The following is a 24,629-nucleotide window of genomic DNA, read 5'->3' as shown; positions in this document are numbered from 1 at the left end:
TTCCATGCAGAATACTGAAGATGCTCGTAACATGGCCCTCACTAGACTTCTGGTGTCTCATGTGCCTCTGTTCTAACTTGGAGCTGTCTGTTTATCTGGTTTTCTTATTGTGTGTGCCCTGCACTGCCAAGACACGGGATGTTTATCCCATGAAATTTATTTGAGTTCTTTTTTTGGAAGAAGGAAGGAGTGTTGCTCTACAGAACAAAATGTAGGATGTAATAATGTTCTGCTTATTAAAAGAGGGGATTGCTACTGAATAGCCTTGGCAGAGCTGCTAAGCAGAAAACGGGGAGAGTTTGAACCACCATTCAGTGATTGCCTTCAGTCTTCCATCAGCAGAAACCAGACGTTGACAAGCCACAAAAAAACCATGCACCCACAATTTCATCACGTTTCCCATATTTTAAATAAAATTAATTTTAAAACGCAAAAACATTATTGGCTGAAAGTCTTCTGTCTAGTGTAGGAAAAACCCAAAATCCTCCTACCCGGAGACGCACAGAGAGGTCAGCTGCAGTCACCTGCACTTCAGGGACACGGACCCTCCCTGGGACAACAAAGCCACACGGCGCTTTCCCCTGTGGGCACCAAAGGACAGCCACCCCTCAGAGACGCTCTTGTCCCCTCCCCGCCGGCCACCAGCCCCTGAGCTCCGGCCACAGCCTCCAGGGGTGCCAGGGGGCATTTCAGATGGCACACAACCCAGCTGTCTGCCCCCGGTCAGGCGAGGCTCAGCTCCTTGGTGCTGTTCCTAAAATGCCAGCACCTTAGGACCTTCTCTCCAAAATTTCCACTTTCAAGCCACAAAGATATAGTCCAAGACCATGTGTTTCCCAGCTTCCTGAAGGAAGCAGCCCATAAAGCCCTCAGCAATCTCCAGGCAGAGGTAAGACATCCATCCTGTGAAAAAATACACCATGCTATTGAACCCAGTAAGGGTACAATATTTACTATGGCGTGGGAGCCAAAGATTTAGGGAAGTTCTACCACCCTTCACAACCACCCTCTTTCCCTTGGAAAGCTCCTGCTCAAACACTTGCTCTAACTCACTGCAGAGCCATCATTGTAGGCAGTCACACAAATCCATCCAGACGCTCCTTGGCTAAGGGCAGCACTCACTGCCCCATCCCACCCATGTTGAAGGGCTCTCCTGCACCCACTTGAAGGGTCTCTCCTCTCATCCCAGGGCACAGACAACAACCAACTGAAAGAAAGGAGACATCAGAGGGGTTTAGCCACATCATCTTGCTCAATCAGGCTGAGGTGTTAGGGATGAGAAGACAGGAGCTGCCTGCTTAGGGCAGGCAAATTGACCTGGATCTGCCACAGAGTGAGGGTATGTTACTATAGTTTCATTTCTGGAGTTTCATTTTAAATACACAGTTTGCCGGCTCATCACAATAATAGCCAAATACCAGAATTACCAAAGACTAAAGTCTTCAACAAAACTCTTGAGAAGACACAGAGATGGTGGTAGAACCTCAGGGTATGCTCCTGGCTTGAGCTGAACTCAATGCAAGAAAAAGGCCAAAGTCTTAGAATTGGATTAAATCTCTATCCTCCTGTCTGCATTCCTGCCTTAACAAGCATCTGGGAGCTGAACTGATGCACGCCATTTAACAAGACAAACATCCTGTTTCAGTATACTTCTTTCCCAAAGGCCCTACGATTATCTGACAACCCTAGCTACACCTTCAGGACAGAGAAACAACTGACAGCTCCCATGTCTCAGCATGGTCTGGGGAAAGTCTCACACCAACAGGTGCAAACAGCAAAGCAAAATGCAAACCTTCTGCCCAAAATCCTCTGTTAAAAGACCAAGACATCTCTCATTCTAGAAACCCTGGGGGAAAACCAAGCACCCACCTTGGTGAGAACATGAACACGCTGCAGAGGAAGCAACACAAAAATCTCAGAAGAAAATGACAGGAAGGACAAACTGCACTTCTCAGCCATGCTCTCCACCAAGTCTCATCTGTGTTCACACACCCTACCCAGCTCCTTGCTGCAGGAACGCAATGCTTTGAAACCTCTCCCCAGAAAGACACGCTCAGAAGAATGAGAACAAATATTGCAGGGTCCTCTTCTCCTTCTCATAAGAGATCCCATCTTACTGGCCAAACAGCCAGGCTTTGCAAGCTTTCACAGACTTGCAGAGCATGACTCCCTGATGGCACCAGTTCACCTTGGTGCTGCTCCAGTACAAAATCTGACTGATTCTGGCAGTTTCTACACCAAGACTTGAAACGCACTCACCATTGATTGTTTCTGAATGTGACACTGCTAACACTAATAAATCGCCAGCACAGCACCACAAGCTTGAGTGCCTTGGGAATACAAAGGAGAGCAGGGCCAAACTGGCACTTCAGCTGGTCTTTACTTACTTGAGACAATATATTGCAGCCAAGGCAAAATGTGTAATTTTTCATTTTTCACTGACTTCTATGAACAACAAACCAGCCCCCAAGAAGCTGAGCACACTCAGAGCAGACCTACGGAGAAGGAATCCCAAAAAAGGATGAAAGATAAGTCCTGAGTTGTATAATTGTTATGTGATTCAACTGAAACACCACATCCTGCTGAGGACAGCCGATGGCACTGACACAAAACGGGAGGAAAAGTAAAGAGAAAAACTAATTATCTTGTCTGCCTTCAGTTAAATGAAGCAAAAAGAGCCTGGCATCTGCTGTGGGAGAGGCACTCAGAGAAAAACGCACCATTATACATACTCCAAATTTATGCTTGTACCTGAATCAATTCTCCAAGTATAAGCAAAGAGCAAAGCCTCCCAAGCAGCCCTGACATACCATCACGGAGTACTTACAGGATCCTGCTGATAAATCAGGTTTTTTTCACTGCACTGTGACCACCTCATCAGTACAGCATATTTTGCCTCTCCAAAATTTCAAAGTCAGTTTCTAATGTGAAACTGAAGGTCACCTAACATTTATTTCTACACTTCTATATTTTATTCTGAAATATGGACTGCACCTCCCTAAAGACAGAAGGACAACGTGGTCATAGTGACATTCATTGAAAACTCACTGCTCTTCTACAGCTTTGAAAGCATACTAAAAAATACTTTCTCCCAACATTTAAAATGAAGTGTTTTATACTCGTTATTTTCTAAATTACTCATAAGCTCACTCACCCCAAAGTGAAAGCTGCATTTCCCCATTTGAAGAGGGGAACAGGGTGCTCCCCACTCTCACAAGCCAGCCACACCGAGGTTTCTCTAGCCATCTCAGTTCATCAGCACGCAGGGTCACAAGGCTCCTGGGACCAGCCCAGGCCACCATCACTGTCGTGGCTGCTCCAGCCAAAAGGGCTCAGCCCTTCCTCGGCCCATGGCTCACTGCCCAGAACCGCAGTCAGCCGCGAGGGAGCAGCTCCATGAGCAGACAGCAAGAGACCTCTGTCTCGTGCCCTACCCCGGGGCTCCTGTTTACTGACTCATTTCAGGACACCCCCTGGCTTTACCGATGACAAATCGTGGGCCAAAGTGACACTGAAAGAAACAGGCTCTCCACCAGGTAACCAATGGGGTGAACTGCAACGGGGTATTGCAACACCCCAGTGCGTATCACAAGCGAGCTATGCATGAACAACCTGTGGCACGGGGACAGGGCGCTGCAGGAGCTGAACCCTGCACAAACACAAGCCGGATCGGGGCACAGCTGCCCCCAGCCCTCATCTACTGATAAGGAACCTCCCCGGGAGGACAGGCGCACAGGGCGCTCCCTGCGGGGGTGATCATCTCCGCGATTTTTAACTGACATACCAGCCCGCACGAGCAGAGCCTCAGCAGAAGGCTCGCCCGAGCCGGGGCTGGCCTGCCCTGGAGGGGTCGGTGTAAGGCCCGCTGGGCCCCGGCACGACCGTTACGGCCCGGCTCTGCCGTGGGCCCCGGCGGACGGCTCCTCCGGCCGCGGCCCTCCGCCGCGCACAGCGCGTGCCCTGCGCCGGGCCTCAGCAGCCGGGCCCGCCTGACTGGGGCATCGGCTCCGGTGGGAAACGCCACTCTCGGAGAAATATCAAACCGGCCGAGGCGGGAGGGAAGGAAGGAAGGAAGGAAGGAAGGAAGGAAGGAGAGGGCGCTGGGAGCGGCCTAAGGGTGCCGCCGAGCACCCCAACACCACCGCGCGCGCAGGTAGTTCCCCGCCGTACCTTACCATAGCAACCGGCTGGGACCCCCATTGGTTCCCCCGCTTTGCTGCTGATTGGGCGGCGCTGCCATGGGGCAGGACTTGAGCGGTGATTGGCTGCTAAGGAGGGGAAGGCCGAGCGCTACCAGCCGCCGGGGTGGGCGGAGGGCCCCACCCCCGGGGAAGGGCCTTACTGGCAGCCCCGGGGCGGGCCCGGCCGCTGTTAAAGCGCTCGGCGGGCGGTGCGTTCCCGCATAGGGGTATGGCGACCTACGTGCGGCTGGGGGCCGCGGCCAAGATGCCCCTCCTGGGGCTGGGCACGTGGAAGGTAAACGCGGCTGCGGCAAGCGCTCCTGCAGCGGGGTCTGGGGCCGTCGCCGTGCCGCGGCCTCTCGCTCCCGGAGGGGGCGCAGCGCTGCCGGCGCCACCGACATCCCGGCCGGGCCGCCGCCGGGGTTCCCCAGCCGGTACGGCGGTGCCGCTGCGGCGTTTGGCACCGAGGGTCCCTCCCTGCCCGCTGGCCCCTCGCAGCAGCCCGAGCTCCTGCGCCGCTGCAGGGCTCTGCCCAGGGACGAGGGTCACCGAGGCCTGGGCTGAGGCCCCTCCGCTGGGCTAAACCCCTCCCGAAGCTGCCGGGGGCTTCTCCTCTGAGAAGCGGTGTGGGGAAGCGAGGAGGCCTTGGCCTGGCTCTGGAGAACGGTCCTGGTGTTAGTGCCTCAGCTCTGCCAGGGCTCTCCAGAGCCCTGCCTGGGAGTGGGGTGACAGAGGAGGGGCTGGAAGCTGGCTTTAAACTCAGGAGCCTGTGCTTGAGATGTGTACAGACCCAAGAAAGCTTTGTGGAAAAGCTCCTCTTGAAGCCCCTTTGTGTGTTTATCTACCCTCTAGCTACCTAAGGAGCAGCATGTGAGAATCCCAAATTGAGACGTATCATACCCTTTTCCCTTCAGTCCCCCCCAGGTAAGGTGGAAGTGGCAGTGATGGCTGCCATCGATGCTGGGTACCGCCACTTCGACTGTGCCTATGTGTACCAGAATGAGAAGGAAGTTGGGGAGGGGATCCAGCAGAAAATCAAGGAAGGTGTTGTGAAACGAGATGACCTCTTCATCGTCAGTAAGGTAAAGATGAGATAGTCTTAGATCATGGACAGACCTGGTTTACCTGTGATGTTCTTACAGTAGGAAACTAAAATAGTTTTATGCTGTAGCATTGGAGAAACTCATAATGTAAATGAGATCAGTTCCAATAGTACTTTCTTCTTTCACTTCATTGGCACAGTGATATAGTTTGATTCTTTCCTGTCCACTGATAGTAATTTTTATGGTTGTAACCATTGGGTAGGAAGATAAAGTTTCCTGAGCTTTGAGCAGGGAGAATCACCCTTATCCTAACTGTCTGGTGGCAGCTTTCTTCTCCAGTCAATCTGATAACACTGAGGGAACTCAAAACTCTGATTTATGCTCAAAATCTACTGAGAACTTGAGCACCACAGCCCTGCTGTGGCCTGGCACCCTGATGAGGAGACACAAAAGTGCTGAGGAATGGATGAGGAGGAACCTGGCACTGCATATCATAGCTCTGCTGGAGCGGAGGGGCCACCTGCAGAGCATTGGTGCAGGAGAAGGGAAGCAGAAAAAGGTAGTGGGCCAGGTAGCACCAAGCAAGGTAGAAACCAGTGATGCAGAGGTCTGAGATCACTTGGTGTCATGGACTGATACAGAGGGAGAATCAACTTGGTAATGGCACTTCCCTGACTGCTAAAGCACAGCAGAGGGGACGAGACTGGCAGTGCTGGTGCTTGTTCCAGCAGCCGGGCTCACAGTCCCGCCAAAGGGGTGTCTCTGCTGTGTGAGGAAGATGATGTTCTGAGCACCTTGGGACAGTGTAATCTGCTCAGCACACATCCCAAGGAAGGTGTGGTTGGTGGGTTCTCTTTCTTTTACTTACTAAGGAAAACAGGATATTTAGCTGGATTCTGAAGTTACTTCTTACCTTGGTAAAGGTTGGTGCCAACCACTTCTTTGAGGCTTTTTTTGTATTTTCTTGGCTCTGCCTGCTACATTGAACGCAGGAGTTTTATGCATGGTCAGGAATGACAGATATATGTCTTCATTTAAAAGCCACCTATTGCAAAGGCAGACCCTGTGGAAAAGGGGGTAGCACAAATTACGTTTTAACTAATGGAACCAGAGGACTTCGTCTATTATGATCCTACTCAAATACATGTGCTGCCACTGCACATACTACATTCAGTGTCACAGGCCAGTCCTGCTCACAGAGCAAGCCCCATCTGAAGAGCATTAGGATGGCCTCATTCTACATCACCTTCCAAAGAAGGTGGAGCATTTTTGTCCTGTGCAGGAGAGTACCTGAATACTTTAACCCAGGTCATGGTGTGCCTTGTTTTTTTTCTCTAGCTATGGTGTACGTTTCATGACAAACCTCTGGTGAAGGGAGCATGCCAGAAGACTCTTGCTGACCTGAAACTGGATTACCTGGATCTCTACCTCATGCACTGGCCTTTTGGTTTGAAGGTACAGTATCGGCAATGCCCTTGGCTTTGTTTCTTGTGACTGCTGCTTTTGGAGAGCTATATGGCTTTACAGCCCTACAATTGCTCTGGCTGAGGAAGACAATCACGTGTCTGTTGTGTGTACTAGCACTGCTCTGGTGCTCAGCTTTACTGTGGCCATGTGAGCCAGGCTCTTGGTTTCTGCCCCTGAGACTGTTGCTTACATACCCCTTTGATCCTGGGAATGATGGTCTGAGAACTAGGGGCAGGTCTCCCAGCTGCAAGCATAAGACAGGCTGCTCTCCCGTTTTCTTACAAATCAGTGTATGCTCATCTCAAAATTACCCCTTGTGTGAAAGAGGGCTGCACTTTGCTGCCTGTCAGAAATTTTCCACTGTGTGTTACAGAAGTACAGAGCAAGAGAAAATATTTCTGCTTTCCATTTCTCTCTTTAATCACCAAGTCCTTAATACAGTACAGATTGAGCTGACCTTGCCTGTAGGAGCCTTAGTGTTGTCCCACTCAGACAGGAATTCAAAAGGTGAAACTTCCTGGAGGCTCGAACACTTTCACAGATGAGTGAAGGAGCTGATGTCTCAGGTTGACTATTTCTAGTCTTAGCCTTTCCTTCCTTCTACAGTCTGATCAGTCTCCATCTTACCTGTTGCTTTTGAGATGCTCATCTTTATTTCATACTCTATTTTAGCTTTCTATTAACAAAGTCATGAAAGTGAAACTGTCTCATGGTGACAGTAGCAAACAGCTGTTAAAGACAGTTCAGTCTTGGTGTCTTTTCATAACTTGTACACAAAGGCTCTTCTAATTTTCCTAGTATTAGCGACTTTACACTGAGGTTTGTCATGGAAGAACTGTCACTGCACACAATACCTCTTTTCAGCAGATCTGGTGTTGTATAGACCAAAGCTATGTGTTACCAGTACCTAAGTCTCCGGATGCCCTTCTGGAAAAAAAAGAAACCAGTTCTTCCTAAGTGGGCACAAAAGAACAATACATGAAGTGAACATGTATGAGACTGGAGGCTATAGTTCCTAGTGATTTGTTTCCCTGTAGGTGTTCAGGTGAGTCATCATTTGGAGGGGTCCGGCAGAAAAATCTGTCTTTATGGGAATGGTCACTGGCAAAAATGCCTTCAATTCCTCCTGCTCCTCAGGAAGGAATGACTAAATGTAGACAAGAATTAGTGTTCTTGCCTGCACTAGAAGTTTAAGCTATCATGGTAGTTGTAAGCTCTCATGGTATTAAGCAAACTTCTCAACAGACTTTCAAGTATTTTCTTTGTCACTGACAGGCAGGGGAGGAGCTGTTCCCCACAGATGACAAAGGCATGTCAATACCCAGCAACACAGATATTCTACACACATGGGAGGTGAGTTCAGCCACAGTGGAAGAATCGCGTCTTCTGTCCTCAGCAATGGTGTTAGTTTCAGCAGGCAGAGAATGGCTCATGCATGTATGCAGAATCAGTTGGAAAGAATTCACAAAAGTATGTGGTAGCTTTTAAAAATGTGCATGCTTAGTCAAGCTATTATTCCTGTTCACTGTGGATTAGCATCTCAAGTCACTGAGCTGCACAGTCACTTTCAGTGGAGCTGCAGACTAGACTGAGGTTAGAAAAAAATATTTACTTGACTAAAACTGTACAATTTTTCTTCACCACAGTTCTCATGCAGTTCTTGAACTGCTCAAACAGATTTTTCAGAAATAGACACTTCATTTGTGATCCTGCTATCCTCCTAGAGCATAGACCTCTAGTGCTGTGACAATAGTAGACTTAGTCATCTTTTCCATGTGTAACTCAGTGAATTTCAGTTTCAGCAATGATTTTGGGCTTTGGTGTGATAGAAGACATGGCACAGATACTACCAGTACCCACTTTTCCCCTTGAGAATGAAAAACTTGGCAAGCCCAAACAGTTACTATGTGCTTCCCATGAAGGGAAACAAGACACATCAGGAAGAACACCTTCAGGTCTTGTCTTGTACACTGGATGCTGACTTTGCCTCTCTTTGTGTTAGGCCATGGAAGAGCTGGTGGATGCTGGTCTGGTAAAAGCCATTGGTATCTCCAACTTTAACCGTGAGCAGACTGAAAGAATCTTGAACAAACCAGGACTGAAGCACAAGCCTGCAAATAACCAGGTAAGCTGCAAAGTGACTGCAGGTGAATAGTTTTCAGGGATTATAAAGGTCTCATTACAGTTGAATGAGGAGATAGAAAAGGGAGAACAAAGTAGAATGCAGCATGTACTCTAAATCCCGCTCTGTGGATATTTCTCAGTATGAAGAGGACTGGAATATTTCCTTTTTGACTCACCTTGTTGAACCACTGTTTACAAATTCTGGAGTATTTCCCTATGAAGCATTCTCTCTGGAGGGATAAAGAATCTAGACACGAGCTATCATTCTGATTGTAATCAATGACTTTTTATAAAGCATCTCAGAACAAAATCCCAAAAGCACGTAGGGGCTCAGTATAATAATTGGTGCCCTATAGAGTTATGGTCTTGTATTGCCACACAGACCACATGAGGGGTAGGATGAAGGCAGCCTGTAATTAAGATTCAGAAAAAAAATCTCTGGAGCACAGGAACACTACAGTAGTTCTACAACTATCAGTCTCTACTCCTGTGTTGGCAGATTGAGTGTCATCCATACCTTTCCCAGGAGAAGCTTATCAACTATTGCAAATCCAAAGGGATCACTGTGACAGCATACTGTCCCCTTGGACGCCCTGACAGGTAATTTCCAAGTGGGTTGGTGTAGTTTAAGTTTGAAGCATTCAGACTAATTGAATAAGTGGTGCAGTTGTTTGTATATAGATTTTTTAAATTATTCATACTAGGTAGAATCTTTCTGGAGTGATTCTTTGCCATTTCTTCTTTTTTGTCTCTATGTAGGGCTAAGCCAGAGGATTATTCCCTTCTGGATGACCCCAAGATCAAAGAGATTGCAACCAAGCACAACAAAACACCAGCACAGGTAGGTAGGTGCCGGACAGTGGGTACTCCCTCCAGTAACACAGCCGTTAAGGAAACTACATCAGAAGAGAGGGTACAGCCTCTGTCAGTGCTCCCTGTGAACTGTGCTGTATTAACAAGCAATGTAGGTTGCTTACTACCTGCAATATATGTTACTATCTCTATGGCCCTCAGCCAGAAAAAGATTCCTGACCCATCTTCAGATGTCACTTCCCCTCTCAAGTCCTCTTGCAGAGAATGAAAGCCTTGATAGACTGCTGAGAGTCCAGGTGGGAAGAAAAGGAATTGACTGTCCCAGAGCTGGATGGGAAAGGAGGCCTTCCATGTGGGTCTCCATCACTTCCCTCTTTGCTCTCCAGGAAGTGCTACCTAGGCCACAGGAATAGGAATGATTTGAAATGTAGCTTACAGAAGCGGGTGTAGCTTAGGGAAAACAGGTATTGGAACAGGCTCTGCTTCCTCCAGAGCAGGAGCCGTCCTCTCTCTGACTCAGTTGTCTGTTCCTGCAGGTTCTCCTTCGCTTCCAGATCCAGAGAAATGTGATTGCGATTCCCAAGTCTGTCACACCACAGCGCATTGTGGAGAACTTCAAGGTGAGTGATTAGGAGTGAGCTGAGTGCTGTCCTTCAGGTTTGGCATGGCTTCCCCCTGCAGAGCAAGCAGTGATCCTTTCTCACCCTTCCCAAGTCTTTCTCGGGCAAGAGGACTAGGCTTTTTCTCTCTGTCTGGAAGCTAGGGCTACAGTGAAAACTACAGCTGGAGAAATTATAAACAGAGCTCTTGGAAACAATATGCTGATCACAGAATCACTAAGGTTGGAAAAGACCTGTAAGATCATCAAGTCTGACCATAATCTTATCAGTCAGTGTCTCCTGTTCTGTGACTTGTGGATGAAGTGGTGGGCGGGGCTTGCTTGGAGCCTAAGTGCAGTAACATTCCTCAAAATATAGAGTAAGCAATGTTAAGGGAAGAGTCCTGGTGTCAATAAACCACATTGCTCCTCTGACAATGTTAAGCCAGGGTTTTTTTCCTGATGTTGGACAGTTCAGAAGTAACATAGCTGGATTTATTGAAACATTAAAGTCTTCCACAGGTGTTTTGGAATTGGAGAGAAATGCATCTTCCACAAATAGAGGCATTCTGCAACACTGAGTGCTCACCAGACAACTTGAAACAGTTGGCACATGTAACTGCAACTGGCAGTCTTTTTTGGTTTTCTTTCCTCTGCCAATAGAGTCTCAAAAATCCAAAGATACTTCTTTTCCTTTCCCTGCTGCATGAAGCCATCGTTTATAACCAGCACCCTTTCTGATGTGAACTTGTTCTTTAATCTTGTGACTCTTGCTTCTGATTTGATTTGTTCAGAGTGGTGATTTCTAGCTGTTTCTCTTTTTAGGTGTTTGACTTTGAATTGACTGAAGAGGAGATGGCAACTCTTCTCAGCTTAAACAGAAACTGGAGGATCTGTGCAATGAGCATGTAAGTGGCACTGCTTGTTTCCTTCAAACTCTTACATTTTCCATAATCTTTATTCTGATCTCACAGGTGCTGGTATAGCTGTTTAAATTGGGTATGTTTTGACATCTGAAATCACTTGGGGGATGAAGCATCTATCATTTAACATCCTAGTGGAGTTACATTTTCACTTTATTGACTAAAGGATGAGTATAAGTCATACTATTTATTCATTGTGAATCCTTTCTCCAGGAAACTTTGTGTGCCTGGAATTCCAAAAGGAGGGTTCTAGTTGATAACTTTGGCTATGTCCATATTGGAGAAATGAGCTTTAGGCAGTTTTAAACTTACGGTAAATTTTTTTCTGTGAGTTATAAACTGATGTCAGCTCTTACATAGGTGGTTGGGGGAGGGAATGACCATCTGAGGTGCAGTATGAAGAATGAGTGCTTGCAGATGTGCACCCTGGAAGCCTATAGCAAGACAAGAAGTCTTGGCTGGAAGGCCACAGAAACTGCTGTTTTCTCTGTAAGCAGTGTGAATTTTAACTCTTTGTCTAGAAAGTAAATTGGTCCCACCGCTATTCAGTGCCTGAATAATAGGAAAAGACTTGAACTTGTTGGTCATGTATGCCATATCTATACTAGTAAGTCTCTTACATTCATTCTGCAGTTACACAATTCAGACCCTCCCTTGAAGGCTCCTTTATACACCCAGTGTAGTTCCATATAGCACTTAGTTCAGCCTTGAGAGTAATCTTTCCTCTTTGATTTCCTCCAGGTGCAAAAACCACAAGGAGTACCCTTTCAATGCAGAATACTGAAGACAGTTTTACCCTGCCCTCCTGCAGGCCTCTGGGGTCTAATGAGCTTCTACCATTGCCTAGAGTTGTCCACTATGTAGCTTGCACACGGTAGCTCTCCTGCCAGCAAAGGCATAGTATATGTATTCAGTGATTTCATTTGGGTTTTTCTTCTTTGGTGCAAGGAAATAATAAAATTGTTCTAAAGAACAAAATATGGGCTATAATAATTCTCTACTCACTAGATGAGTGTCTCTGCATGGCTGAAATAGCAAAGCAGAAAACATGAAGAAAGAACTAGCAACTGATTTTTTTTATCTTCTGTCTTGCATCAACACCACTTAAGACTGTAGGGTAAGGATATGTGAGCACAGAAGAAAGATCCATCCTGAAAGAATGAACTACATAATCACTGCCTGAAGATAAGAGACAACAATTGACTTCACTTCTAGAGCACAGCCCAAAGCTTTCTGGGAAAGAAGAATAAATGGAGAAATGTCCAGACCTACAGATGCATCCCAACTCATACTGGGCCGTATTTCAGTTGCATTATTTTACAGGCTGAAACTGGACAGAGATTAGTGTTCAATTTTATTCTTACCCAAAATAAAAAATGTTTAGAATACTGCTGGTTTGGAAGTTCTAATATAATGTGAAAAATTGACAAACCAAGCCACTTGCATCAACAATGTCATTGGAAACCATCATCCATATTCAGTTTTAAATGATGTCACAGGAGCATCAAGATCTTGTCTTGATCAAAAGCTGAATAACTTAGTATACTAAGCTTTGGTTGACACAGCAATGTTGACAAGAACAGTGGAGTATGACAAGCCTTAATATGGACTGTGGCTCAACAAGCCACAGGAGACCAACACCTGAAACTGCTGGAAAGCTGTACAGTGGACTGGTTTGGTTGGTAGGCTGTGCTGGCATCTGGCCATAAAAACCCAGAGTAACAGAGATTGGGGGGAGAGGGGAGACTGTGTTAAATAGGTGTCTGATACTGCATAGAAGCAGGGGGTGCAAGGTGGAACTGTTAAGTGTTAATACTGAGCTGCTGCCCAGAGCCTGATGCTGAAGCAAGTGTTGTGTTCCCTCCAGGCTATGCTGTGCTGACTCACTGGCACTGGGACAGGTCTCTGTTAACTGTAACTGTATGTACAAGTAAAGCTTTTCCTTCACAAAGCCTATCACTCATGGTGGAGGGTGCAGGTGAGCCTTGTTGGGCAGTGCTAGGATAGCTAGGAGGTGTTGAACAGCATGGCACTTCAGGGGTCTGTAAGTGCAATGTGCCTTTGGCTGATGGACACAGGGCATCTGCAGTACAACTACTGCATTCTGATCTATAACATCCACACCAGATCAAGCTGTAGGGTCTGACAAAAGCATATGAAGTTTGAGTTGTATCTTGAGCAACTGGGTGGTCCGGAAGCTTCTGGAACCAGATGATTAACAACAAAACTGCTTTTGTAAAGGTTAATAGTATTACAACCCAATTCTGACTGACTTACTAACTTGTGCCATACTAACTTCTATTGTAATTTAGTCTGCAACAAACAAATACACTTCCACAAGCTTGAGCTACTTGCATTATGTATCATTAGTTTGTAAGTATAAGTGCATATATGAAAGATGTTTGACAGATGACAGAAAGGCTGAGAGGTGGAATGTCACAGGAACATCAAGATATTGCCCTGATTAGGAGTAGAATAACTGGATATAATGAACCATGGCTGACCAGCCAGTGCAAACAAGAATTGTGTGAGGAGTCTTGGTACATACAAGCTATGGATGTGGAAGCGACAGGAGAACAATACCTGGAAGTGCTGAAGAGCTATGTAGTGATAATGTGGACTGATCTGACTGCCAGCCTGTGCCAACATCTAGCTATAAAAACCCACGATAAAGGAGACTATGGGGAAACATCATTACACAGATATCCAAAATAATGAGGACACAAGAGGTAATGTTACATGTTAGTGCTGAGCCACTTCCCAGAGCCTGACACTGAGACAGGTCAAGAGTCAAGTGTTGTATTTCCCCCCAAGTAAGACCATGCTTGCTCATTCACTGGAGTGGTAGATGAGGGATACATAATATTACACCTTGTGAATACTTCCAGGTGTTGTTCACCTGTAAGTTTCACATCCATAGCTCATAGGTACCATATGTGCATATGTTACACTCCCTGACAGGCTATTCCTCCATTCACTTGGTGAATTCATCTTGGCAGTGTCACAGTGCCTGGTGCTCCCTTACCCCCTGACAAATGCAAAAAGGACTTGGCCTTTTTATGTGATTAAAAAACCCCAAAGCTTTTGTTTTCAAATGAGGTGTGAACAAAACTTGCACTTTTAGCTTGAGTGCTCTGGTTATGAGAGAAACAGGACAATGGACCTCAGATACGTTACAGCTTTAGATGTTGTTAGTACTTATTCTCCCTCATTCCAACAGGAAAAATACACAACATGCAAATATTCTGCTCAGTACACTGATACACTGAGATCACATAAGACATTCTAATATATGTATATACAAGTCCCTAGAATATATCTAATATGCTTTTCCAATGGAGGTCTTCCAAGTATTTCCAACCAACACTTCCAAAAGAATGTAACATGCAACCTCAAGATGAAGCAAAAAAATACGGAAGAGGTATTGGAACACAAATCTTAATGCTAAATATTACTTACCATTGACAAACAAAAGAATTAGAATTTAGAAGGGGCAGTGCTTGCCCCTTTGTTTTTTGGTGTGTCTGAGGGTTGGTTTGGGTTTTTTTAAACACATTTTCTTATTTGAAACACTTTACACTGGCCATACTTGTCCTTTACTCCCAGGTCGTATGCAGCAGTCTCTCAGGGGGAATTCATCTCACCTAACTTTAGGTGTCCGCAGTGTAGGTGCAAGCAGCCACCTCAGGGCCTTGTCACAGACAAGAGATGTTTGGGCAAAACAAGGCAGCAGCATTCAGTGTGATTCATTATGCCCGGGGCCAGGGCTGCTCTTGGCTCTGGCCCGTCTTGCTCTTTAGGTTCTCCAGAGCTAATGCACTCCCACTCCCTCTCCTGTGAAGAGAGGTGAAATCAGCTGCAGTCACCTGCACTTATTGGACACGAACCCTTCCTGGGACAATTCCCACCAATATAACCATGTGGCACTTTTTCCCTACAGGCATCAGAGGGCAGCCAGCCCTCAGAGGAGACTTTAATTTCTCTGTCATTGCAGGCTAGGAGCAAACCAGGCAGCCTTCCTGCTGGTAAAGATTGTTTCTGCTGGGACCTACCCACTTCGATCATTTTGAGTCGTCTTTTTCTTAGATGCCAAACACTGCTCATGTCTTGAAGCTATGATTTTTGGTGAATTGGAATTACTACATACAAATATTAACACAACAGACCTGAAAGATGATACAACAAGCATCCAGCTTTAGTGCAAAACCTTGCACACAGATCAAATCAGACCTTTCCTCATACACAGTTTCTCACCTCATGCAAGGAACCGTTGGGCATTTTATCAAGCACACAGTTTGCAATATTTCCCAGGCTAGCTGTCATCCACTGACACGTGCAGTACTTCTTTCACAGCTTACTAATGGTGCAGGTGATTGATCATCTTGATGTTTCAAAACAGGGTGACTTCTCTGGAGGGAGACAATCTTTGTCAGGACAAGTCTCCATGTGACTTCTGCTAATAATTAAGACCAAGACAGAGGTCAGGCATGGAAAACTGTTCTCTTTGAGCCCAGCTAACACCACATAGTCCACCTCCCCAACAGCACTCACTCTGCGCACCAGCTCTGCACCTCTGTTAGCCTTAGCTCTAGTCCCTCGCCCACTGTCAGCAGCGCCCAGCAGGAATGCCCACCAGACACAAAGCCATGGCTGGCACAGGGAGCTTTCCTAGAGCTCTGCAGAGGGCCAGCGTCTGTTTCCCTGAACTGATGGAGGGACATTAGGAAGGAAAAAAAGGAAGTGTGAAAACCCTCAACTGGGATGGCAGGAGGCCTCTTGTGCAAACAGCTTGCTTTTAATACTGTCAACAGAACTGAGGAACAGGCTCAGGCTAATCACAATCTTTCCATTGATTTCACTGACCTCTGAGCCAAACCCCAAGAGTCTGAGCATACTCAGAGCAGATTTACAGAGAAGGAATCCAGAAAAAAGTAAAAGCCAAACACTGCATTATATAACTGTTTCATGATACAACTGAAACATCACATCCTGCTGAGGATGGCTGATGGTGCTGACACAAAACATGAAGAAGATTAAAGAGACAACCAATTACCTTGTCTGCCCTCAGGTACGCAGAGCAAAAAGTACAAAGCTACAAAGCAGCTGGGTATCTGCTGCGGGAAAGGCACCCAGAGAAAAATGCACCATTATACTCCCAACTAATGCTTGCACCTGGATAAATTCTCCAAGCATGAGCAAGCAGCAAAGCTTCCCAAGTGGCCTTAGCATAACATAGTGGATCATCTACTGGATCCTGCAGGTAATATTTTTTTTGTTTTCCACTGTGCTGTGTCCACTTCAACAGCACAGCATACTCTTACCTGCAAAATTTCAAAGCCAGTTTGTAATGTGCAATTACGGACTACCTACCATTTATTTCCACATTTCTGTATTTTACTCTGAAATATGGTCTGCACCTCCCTGAAAGTAGAGGAGTCATCATTGTGACACTCATTAAAAACTCACTATTCTTCTACAACTTTAAAAAAAAAATGAAAAGAAACTTCTCCTAATATTAAAACTAACACTCTTCTTTAAAGTCACTGTGTTTTAAATTACTCCTACAAAACAGCTCACTTTTCTTCTCCTGTTACCACAAGCACAGGCTACATTCATCCCACCTTCACAGGGGAACTGAAGGCTGAAAGCTCCCAAATTCACACAGGCCGCCCACACCACAGGAGCTCTGCAAGAGCCCGGGCCACCATCACTGCCGTGGGGACACACTGCTCCCAGGCGAAGGGCTCAGAGGCCTTCCTCGGCCCGAGGCTCACAACCCACCACCGCGGAGAGAGCAGCTCCGAGGACGCAGAGAGAACCAGCGCTCAGCCCGCCAACTCAGCGTAACCGAGAGCGGCTGCAGCAGGGCGGTGGCTGTCCCCGGCCGGGTCCGAGCACGGGAGGGTCCCGGGGCGGGGTGGGGCGGGTCCCGTCCCGGGGCGGGGCGAGCCCGGCCGCTATAAAGGGGCTCGGCAGGCCGCGCTGACCGGCAGCGTCCTCGTGTGGGGTCATGGCGGCCTACCTAGAGCTGAACACCACGGCCAAGATACCGCTCCTGGGGCTGGGCACATGGAAGGTAATGGGGATCTCGGCGGTGCCCCCGACCTTGCTGCGACCCCTCTCTCCCAGAGAGGGCGGGCTGGGCCCGCGCCCTGTCCCGGTGCCCTCTCCTCCCGGCTCCGGCCGGGCCGCGGGGGGATTCACAGCGCTCCGAGCCGCTCTGGCGGGACCCGCGGTGGGGGAGGAGTGAGGGTGGAGGCGGCCCGCTCCCTGCGGGCGCAGCTGAGGCTGCCGGGGCCTGAGCTCGGCCCGGCTCGGGGCCCGTCCCCGCCGTCACCCCGGGCCCAGCGCTGCCGGCGCCACTGCCCTCTCGGTCTGGCGGTGCGCGCAGGCGGAGCCCCGCGCTGCGTTTCAGCCGTTTTCCCTAGCGTGCTCTCCCTCCTCCTTGCTGCCCCCCGTGCTGGTTTTGGCTGGTTTTCGGCTGAAAGGGCGAGGCGACCCTTGGGCCTCTCCGGTCCGCGAGAGGTGGCTCCTTCCCTCCGTCCCGCAGCCCGCAGGGGAGCGTGGATCCCCCCGCAGCCAGGCTCCCGCGGCTTGCAGGGACCTCCCGGGCCCTGCTCCCTGTCCCTCCCTGCTGTGAAGGCTCGAGTGCTGCTGCAGTGGGGCGCTTGGCTTGGCTGCTGCTTCTGTGCTGAGTAACTTGAATCCAGGGTGAGGTTACCCTGAATCACCTGGTAATAAGATACGGCTTTAGAAGACAATTCATGCGTTTGAAGCAGGTTCTGACGAAGGTATTTGCACCACTCTTACAATGACTGCAGAATCGAACAATGCCTGAAAACAAACATTACTGGATTTGTCCAAACAAGATATGTCAACATTTCTCTGTGCATAGCTCTTACGTGCCCTTTCAAGGTGTAGAAACACACGTCTTCCATCTCTGAAGGAAGCAGCTGGTATAACCTTCAAATGACAGGTGGGATATGCCCAAGGGAGGAGCTGGGGTAGAGTATGGTACAGTACTCCACAGCGATGTGGATGACTAAGGTGTACACCACTGCCCCCTCTATCAAACTAAGGTTTTTCCCACCTGGGCAGTTGCTGTTTCTGTTCTCAGAAACAGTGCGGTGAAGTGAGGAGTGCTGGGCAAGAGGTACTGCAGAGCTCCCTGGCACGAAACTCTGTTCCCCCTGGTCCATCCAGCTCTGGACAACTGTCCTGGAGTTGGGGGCTCTGCTCTCCCTGGCTGTTGGGCTGAGCCTGTGTGGGAGTGGGGCTACCGGAAAAACAGCTGGAGGCTGGCTTCAAGCCCCGGAGCTTGGATTTGTTAAATGAGTATAACTTTAGGAACACTGCATGGAAGAACTCTTCTTAAAATGCCTTTGTATGTGTTTCTTTAGTTTCTAGAAAACTAGGAAATTGCCCATATGCTTTGATTTGGGATCTTAACCTTTCTTTTAGTCCCCAGCTGGGCAAGTAACAGCTGCAGTGATGGCTGCCATCGATGCTGGGTACCGCCACTTTGATTGTGCCTATGTGTACCAGAATGAGAGTGAAGTTGGGGAAGGGATCCAGCAGAAAATCAAGGAAGGCGTGAAATGAGAGGACGTCTTCATCGTCAGTAAGGTAAGGATCTGGTGACCTAGGATCCTGGGGAAGGTCTGCTTTGTGTAGAACGTGTTCATGGGAGGAAATTCATAGCAGTGGGGAAAGACTGTGTGCTATAGTGTGGAGTAATTCAGAACATAGTTCAGGCCAGTACTGATGGAAGCTTCTTTTTGTCACCTTATCTTGTGTTATATTGATTTATCCAAGATATGCTCTGCATCCTCCATTTTCATGGGTCTGTTCAAAGTATGTGATAAACAGTCCCAGAAAGTGTGTTTTTTTCCGTGCTTATGCAGGAAATCCTAGATTTGGCTCACCACTTATTAAAAGAGCTCTTTAACCAGCATCTGACTGTAGTAAGTGGCTTTTACATGCCCTGACTAATGGAGCAGGATTAGTGTTTTTCAGTTTACAACCCCGTTTGATCACATAAGGCACCACAGCCCTTGGTATCACAAGCCAGTCCTGCTCACAGAGCAAGCCCCATTTGAAGAGCATTAGGATGGCCTAGTTCCACATCACCTTCCAAAGGGGACAGGCACTCTCCTGAACAAGACAGAAAGGTTCCAAGAGCTTTAGCCCAGGAGGTCACGGTGTGCCTTGATTTTTTTTGTCTCTAGCTATGGTGCACATTTCATGACAAACCTCTAGTGAAGGGAGCCTGCCAGAAGACTCTTACTGACCTGAAACTGGATTACCTGGATCTCTACCTCATGCACTGGCCTCTTGGGTTCAAGGTACAGTATTGGCAATGCCCTTGGCTTTCCCTCCTGGGAGAGCTCCTCAAAACTGCCAGTAACCCTTGCAGCACTACTGCTGCTCCAGTCCAGAAAGACCACGTGTCTTGTGTGTACCAGCATTGCTCCAGTGCTGCTCATTCAACTTTATTCTGGCCACGTGAGCCAGGCTCTTGATCTCTGCCCCTGAGACTGCTGCTTGCACGGTGTCCTCTGCCCTTTTGCTACCGGATATGTAGACCTAGCGCTAAGATCAGGCCTTCTAGCTGCAAGTGTGAGTTGTGCTGCTTTACTTTTGGCTATGCCTTGTCTTCTACAAATCTGAAGGATACTCATCTGCCAATGACTTAGCCTCCTACTTTGTGGGAAGGAGGGCTGTACTTTGCTGCCTGACAATTCTTTCCCCTCTGCATGTTACAGAATCACAGAGCAAAGGATAATGCTTCTAGCTTCCATTTCTGTCTTTTAATCACTGAGTCCTTAATACAGTACAGACTGAGCTGACCTTTGCTGCTAGAGCCTTAGTGTTGTTTCACAGACCTTGGAGTCCAAAAGGTGAGACTTTCTGACATTAAATTTCATACTTCGTGTACTTCAAAGGAGCTGATGTCTCAGTCTATTTGTAGTCTTAGCTTTTCCTTAAGTTAAGACCTTCATCCTATCGGTTGCTTTTGAGCTTATTAACTGTTCATCATACTTTGAAAGCTGTCATGGTTAGTTTTATGTGAACAAAGCCCTTGAGTAAGTGTCATGGCATAATGCTCTGACATCTGCACAACACACTAGGTGTAGAGCAATTTGGAGATGTGGGGATCTAGCTCTGTTCTCATACGTCTGAGATGTTCTGACTTGCATAGTGCCACCAACTTAAACTGAGGCTCCCCTCACAGGAGACCTGTGTGTGTACATAATACATTGTTCAGCAGATGTGGCTCACCCTAGACCTAACTTAAATGTCCTTCAGACTTAAACAGGCCCTTATACTCTTCAGAAAACAAATCTTCAAAAAAAACCACTTCTTGTTCTCCCTTAATAAGCATGATAGAGGAGTACAGCAAGCTTATTTCTTCTGCTTTGTTCCACAAGTGGTGTGACTTGTTTATCTGTATGTGTTTTGGTGAGTCACCACTCTGGCTGGGTCCAGGAGATACACCTGTCCCTCCTACTAGGAATGGTTGCTGGCAAAATGCCATAAACCTGAATGTAGACAAGTATTAATATTTTTTTGTACTAGAAGTTAAAGTTGTCATGGTCCTCAGTTGTCTCTGTATTAACTTCCCAACAAAGACTGTTTCAAGCATTTTCTTTCTCACAGGCAGGGGAGGAGTTGTTTCCCACAGATGACAAAGGCATGTCAATACCCAGCAACACTGATATTCTACACACATGGGAGGTAAGTTCAGCCACAGTGGAAGAATCCTGTCTTCTGTCCTTGGCAGTCTTTTCCATGCTTTCATGAGCTTCAGCAGTCACAAAGTTCTTATGTATTTATCTTATGGCATACAATGTAGCTTTTCAAAACATACATGCTTAGTCAAGCTGATTAATCTTCAGTGGAGCAGTAGAGCTGCAGACCGGATTGCTGGACTGTAATAACTACATAACTGCCTTCACCCCAGTTCTTAAATGGTTTAAATACACTTTGCAGGAATAAAGATATTTTAGGTTGTGATCTTACCTACAGCCTGGGGTACAGAGCTCCAGTGCTGGCTTGATAGCACATTATTGATTATTGTTATTTTCCATATGTAATTATCTTGCTGTTTCTACTATCTTGGGAAATGAGCCTTGGGGCTTGGGTGAGATGGAAGGCATGGCACAAATACACCAGTGTGCATTTCTTCCCCAAGAGACAAACTCTGCAAGTCCAAACAGTTGCCCTTCCCTTCCCATGAAGGGAAACAAGCCACATCAGGAAGAACACCTTCAGGTCCTGTCTTGTGTCCCGGATGCTGACTTTGCTCCTCTTTGTGTTAGGCCATGGAAGAGCTGGTGGATGCTGGTCTGGTAAAAAGAGTATCTCCAACTAAAAAGTTGATAAAAGAGTATCTCCAACTTTAACCATGAGCAGACTGAAAGAATGTTGAACAAACCAGGACTGAAGCACAAGCCTGCCAATAACCAGGTAAGCTGCAAAGTGACTGCAGGTGAATAGTTTTCAGGGATTATAAAGGTCTCATAACAGTTGAATGAGGATATGGAAAAAGGGAGAACAAAGTAGGTAACAGCATGTTAACACCCTATGATTATTTCTGGGTACACATGAGGATGTTGTGAATCTCCTATATCCTGATAGGGGATGAAGTTGTGGTACGCAAATTACAAGCATAACTTCTTAAAATGCCTTACTTGTTCTGTTATTAGTAATAGCATCAATCTGTTATTAATAGCAGATAACTGTTCACACCAGACATGCATTTCTTCTCGTGCTTGCACGTATGCATACACAATTCACTCAGTCACCCAGTTGGAAATGGGAGGTCAATTTTAACTGTATATGCAGAAGCAGAGCATGTATTAGCATACCAGTGGCTTCCTGGTATCTGCCCTGAGGACTTTTTTATTCATATAAAATAAAAATACAGTGTCTGTATACACACATACAAAAATAACCTAGTCTTTGTCTGCACATAGCAGCAACTGCCCTGTTGTATGCAGTAACTACATGACCTGCTGTAGATGCTTATTTCTCCAAGTGGCCTTGTACAGATTCAGACATATCTTACAGTTCTGAATTCAGTAGTTCTAGCAGGTTCACTAAGTACTAGTCTCCAGAGCTTATAAGTCCTAAAGGATATTTTACCACTTTCTCTGCATGTAGTTACCAAAAAAAGAGCAGGCTAAAAGAAAACATGCATCTCCATCCAAAACTGCAGGTATCTCTAGAACCCCTTCACACAAACTCACAAGAAAGGGGCTTTTATGACAAGAAGAGAGAACAGAGGAGATGCAGCATGTCCTTCTAATCCCATTCCACATTATTACTGAATATACAAGGAACCAGGGTTTTCAATATTTGCTAAACTATTGCTTAGAAATCTTGGAGAAGCACCTCAGAATAGGCCTTCTCAGGGCTGAAGAACCCAAAGGTGAGCCTTATGAAATGCTCTTTCTCCAGAGCAGAGACCCAGAGATGCAAGAAGCCTTACTCAAAAGTAGGTGCTGTACAAAACTAAGGCTGAATAATACCTTGCAAAGACTGGCACATGAGGACCAAAATTTACCTTTAAGTGCATTAGGAGGTAATCCCTGGAGTGAGTTACAGCAGTTGTATTGCTACCAACCCCTGTACTCTTGTATTGGCAGATTGAATGTCACCCATACCTTACCCAGGAGAAGCTGATCAAGTACTGTCAATCCAAAGGGATTGCTGTGACAGCATACAGTCCGCTTGGCTCTCCTGACAGGCCATGGTAAGGCTGCCTTGCAGCTTGTGAGGGAACTGGCATGGATTATGCTTGAAGCACTGAGACAGTAAGTGCACCGTTAATCATTCATCTAAATACAGATTTCGGTTGCTATCCTTCCTCTGTGTAGGGCTAAGCCAGAGGATCCTTCCCTTCTGGATGACCCCAAGATCAAAGAGATTGCAACCAAGCACGACAAAACACCAGCACAGGTAGGTAGGTGCCGGACAGTGGGTATCCCTTCCTGTAACACAGCATAAAGGCCAGCTGATGACAATGTAAAGGACAGGCTGGCTCTTCATTCACTGTCAACGGTGGTGCTCTTCTGTGGTGATAAATAGCAATGCAGGTTTGTTTACTGTGTGGCCTTCAATGCATGCTTGTAAGGGCTCTCTGACCATCCACAAGAAACACTTTCTTGACCTGTCTTCAGATGCTGCCATGTTTCAGTCTTCCCATCTCAAGTCCTGTTGCAGAGAATGAAACCTTGATAAAAGGCCAGGTGGGAAGGAAAAGACTGGATGGGAAAGGAGGTCTTCTGTGTGAGGCTCCACCTCTTCCCTCTTTGCTCTTCAGGAAGTGCTACCTGGGCTGCAGGGACAGGAGTGATTTGAAATGCAGCTCTGCAGAAAGGGGTATAGCTTAGGGAAAACAGCTGTTGGAACAGGCTCTGATTTCTCCAGAGCCAGGAGGAATGACTCAGCTATCTGTTCCTGCAGGTTCTCCTTTGCTTCCAGATCCAGAGAAATGTGATTGCGATTCCCAAGTCTGTCACACCACAGCGCATTGTGGAGAACTTCGAGGTGAGTGATTAGGAGTGAGCTGGGTGCATGGCATGTTCAGGGATGGCATGGCTTCTCCTTGCAGAGCAAGCAGTGATCCTTTCTCGCCTTTCCCAAGTTGTCCTCAGGCAAGAGGATTTTTTGCTTACAGTCTGTGTTTCTCTTGTTAGGTGTTTGACTTTGAATTGACTAAAGAGGAGATAGAAACTATTTTCAGCTTTAACAGAAACTGGAGAGTATATACAATGAGAACGTAAGTGGTAGCATTCAGTACTTGGGTTCTCCAAACCCTTAAGTTCTGTACACTATATACACAGATTTTTTGCATCTAAACATTGCCTAGAATGCTGAGAGCCTGAGTCACTGACAAAGTGACTTGGGTGTTCCCACTGTACAAATGTCACACACTGTCCAGGAAAAGAAATACAGAACAAATCCATTCTATAGTTATAGTTCAGATCCTGCCTTGGTGGCTCCTCTAAGCACCCACTACAGTTTGATATATTAAAATTAAAAAAGGCTGAAATTAATTCCTTTATTCCCTTCAGGTGCAAAACTTGCAGGGAGTACCCTTCCAATGCAGAATACTGAAGATGGTCATATCCTGCCCTCATCCTTCAAGCTTGGTCTGATTATTCTTCCTATCAATTTATCTACCTTTCTTACTGTGTCTCTCCTCCTGCAGCTAGTGAAGTCACAGGATATTTATTCAGTTATTTTATTGTGGTGGTGATTTTCTTTTTTAAATAAGGGCACAGTAAAATTGTTCTAAAGAACAAAATGTGGGCTGTAATAATTCTCTGCCAAAATGTGGAATTAAGGGGAAAACATTGAGAGACAGCTACACATTAACACTTGTATTCCATGTTGTATCAACAGGCTAAGGAGGATGATCAGTAGTTGTGAGCACTGGAGGAAAATCTCAGAAATGTGAACTAAAGACTAA

General features: G+C 46.7%; 2 protein-coding genes across 2 annotated transcripts; both read left to right on the top strand.

Annotated features, from left to right (window-relative positions):
- The first annotated feature begins 4,370 nt into the window (after positions 1–4,370).
- On the top strand, positions 4,371–13,426 carry LOC104260020 (aldo-keto reductase family 1 member B1). The gene is made up of 10 exons (XM_059815958.1): positions 4,371–4,476; positions 5,096–5,263; positions 6,563–6,679; positions 7,967–8,044; positions 8,694–8,816; positions 9,315–9,415; positions 9,575–9,656; positions 10,165–10,248; positions 11,052–11,134; positions 11,891–13,426. The coding sequence occupies exons 1-10, from the start codon at positions 4,411–4,413 to the stop codon at positions 11,931–11,933; spliced, it is 945 nt and encodes a 314-aa protein (XP_059671941.1). The 5' UTR covers positions 4,371–4,410; the 3' UTR covers positions 11,934–13,426.
- Positions 13,427–17,159: 3,733 nt separating this feature from the next.
- Positions 17,160–24,300, top strand: LOC104253234 (aldo-keto reductase family 1 member B1-like). The gene is given in 11 exon segments (XM_059815956.1): positions 17,160–17,225; positions 18,611–18,775; positions 19,378–19,494; positions 20,810–20,887; positions 21,472–21,537; positions 21,539–21,619; positions 22,801–22,907; positions 23,032–23,113; positions 23,621–23,704; positions 23,854–23,936; positions 24,232–24,300. Coding segments are annotated over 11 exon segments (972 nt in total). The 3' UTR covers positions 24,275–24,300.
- Positions 24,301–24,629: the final 329 nt, after the last annotated feature.

This window comes from Gavia stellata, chromosome 4 (genome assembly GCF_030936135.1).
Source record: "Gavia stellata isolate bGavSte3 chromosome 4, bGavSte3.hap2, whole genome shotgun sequence".
Taxonomy (NCBI): Eukaryota; Metazoa; Chordata; class Aves; order Gaviiformes; family Gaviidae; genus Gavia; species Gavia stellata.
Note: the sequence above shows the minus strand (reverse complement) of the source record. Positions and strands in the feature narration are given on the sequence as shown.